This window comes from Montipora capricornis, chromosome 6 (genome assembly GCF_036669925.1).
Source record: "Montipora capricornis isolate CH-2021 chromosome 6, ASM3666992v2, whole genome shotgun sequence".
NCBI classification, from domain to species: domain Eukaryota; kingdom Metazoa; phylum Cnidaria; class Anthozoa; order Scleractinia; family Acroporidae; genus Montipora; species Montipora capricornis.
The window spans coordinates 4,162,070-4,164,136 of record NC_090888.1 but is presented as its reverse complement, the minus strand read 5'-3'; the positions used below and the strand labels follow the sequence as shown (position 1 = coordinate 4,164,136).

Genomic DNA, 2,067 nt, shown 5'->3' with positions numbered 1-2,067 from the left:
CTGTCGTTGCGAAACAAAATCAGCTAAAAACACAACTATGTTTGAAAATGAGAAATTGTTGTATCAATCGCACGGTCGATTAGATTTGCCAGACACAATTACATAAAAGGAACTTGCAAGCGCTTTCAACCTACACAACACAGTCTCCTTTGAAACTGAGTTCAACTGAATCAGTACCAAGTAAGCAGGTAGGTCCATACAACAACGATCTCTTTTTAAAACAAAGCGAATAGAGAAAATCTGTTAAAAGAATGAAGAATATAAAAAAAGATCTACGAGATCACCAATTAAATCTTTTTTTTTGTTTTTAGTCCATCAGTCTCTGACAATGGCGACCACGGAGATAGTCCAAAAATCCGTGGAAGCAACCTTTAAGGAAATGAAGAAATATTCTCCAGAAGATTATGCTAAGATTGAGGCAGATCCACGTTTCAAAGAATCCATCACTGAGGCAGCCACGCGCGCAGCCAGAGAACAGGTTGAGTTTGATCGAGAGTTTTTGCACAATCGTGGAGAAGATATCGTTAGCCTTCTTAAGGAGAGACTTTCTATGGAACGTATTCAGTTGATTCAAGAAGCATTCACCATCCCAACGTTCGACATGACCCTGAAAAGAATTCGGAATGGAGGCAAGGACGTGATGCTCGTAGAGTTTAAGATGGAAGACGAGGAATTCCGGCCACCGTTGAAGATTGAAACACCCGATGACATCAATGGGGCGAAGGTCTGGCAGTACGCTAGCATTGCGATTGAGGGTTTCATGTTTCTAAAGGCTGCTGCTGGACTCACTGATGATTTGACAGCAATAACTAAGACAGCCATGAAATACACAGCTGGAAACGCTGCGACGAGGATGAAGGAGTCATCGAAGGCTCGGAAGGCACTGGATGATTTTGTCAAGTCGTGGAGAACAGCTGGAAGTAATTACTGGAAAAAGGGTAAAGCGCTCTACGTTCTACTGAGAGATTCCCTGGTAGGTGGACTGCTCTGGACGATCCACGAGAGTTGGCACAATCGCAAAGAGATGAGTCGGTGCGAGTGGGCTAAAACGTCTGTAAAGGTAAGTGCATTGTCTAATGAATATCATGGTTAGGGTCATTTAGCTGTGTTTCTCATTTTGGGTGAGAAACTTTACTCTCGCAGTGCCTCTTTCTATTCTTGGGTGTAAATAGTTCCGTGTCTTTCTCATGAAATCTTGTGGGTAACCTTCGATGAACTGGCATACCATCCTACGGCAGGGGAAGAGGGTGGGGGGTAACAATATACTATTGATCTCCGCATGCTACGCGGAAACTTGAAGGGGCTTCGGCAAGAGTCACTTGTGTCTCATCAGGCCCATTAAGCTCGAAAAGCTGACATCATTTTCCTTCTCTTACAGGTGACCGCCACGATGTTTGCAGCATTTGATACAGGTGGAAGAGCACTTATAGCGCAGATCGTCTTGGCACTTATGTCAGCCGATAGTTTGCGGAACGACGCCAATCGTATGGAACAGAAAATTCGCAATGTTACAAAGCTTGAAGGATTCGAGAAAAATCTGTATGAGAGCAAACAGACTGATTCTGGATGCGTTACGTTCTAAGTGAAGGACATTAAGAGTCTAAGTTGCGAATTTTTGCGAAGTCAAGATTGATTAAGAGGAAAAACTGGTACGTTATTTCATGTATTGAGAGTAGTTTTTTGATTTCGTGATCCTTGGAATGTACCCTATAAACCTACCTTGCCAAAAGCTGCTTCAAAGTTGTCAAGGCACTTTATGAAAAAATAAAATAAAGATAAATTCATTACGAGAAAGGAGTTTTAACAGTAACACCTAAAGAAAAGTTTAATTGAGGAGGCTGCAACTGGTTTCGAACATTTCAAAAGACTGCTAGTTAACTCTGCAACACTCTTTCACGTAATGGCTCTATCTGGTTTCGACTGTTTCACAAGACTGGCTTATTAGGGCCGATTTACACGGTACTATTTTTGTCGCATGCGACAAGCTCACGACAGGCCTACGACAGGACTTACGATTGCCGCAGCATTTTAAAACATGTTTTAAACATGTTTTAAAATGCTACGACA

The 2,067-nt window shown here is 42.2% G+C and overlaps 1 protein-coding gene across 3 annotated transcripts in view; it reads left to right on the top strand.

Annotated features, from left to right (window-relative positions):
• The window catches only part of LOC138051328 (serine-rich adhesin for platelets-like), a 64,127-nt gene extending 62,333 nt beyond the window's left edge, over positions 1-1,794 (top strand). For all 3 annotated transcript variants that reach the window (XM_068897521.1, XM_068897520.1, XM_068897519.1), the window contains 2 exons: positions 312-1,060; positions 1,379-1,794. In XM_068897521.1, coding sequence (XP_068753622.1) covers positions 312-1,060; positions 1,379-1,582 — 953 coding nt within the window. In that variant the 3' untranslated portion in view covers positions 1,583-1,794. The remainder of the gene's footprint in view (positions 1-311; positions 1,061-1,378) is intronic.
• The last annotated feature ends 273 nt before the right edge of the window (positions 1,795-2,067 follow it).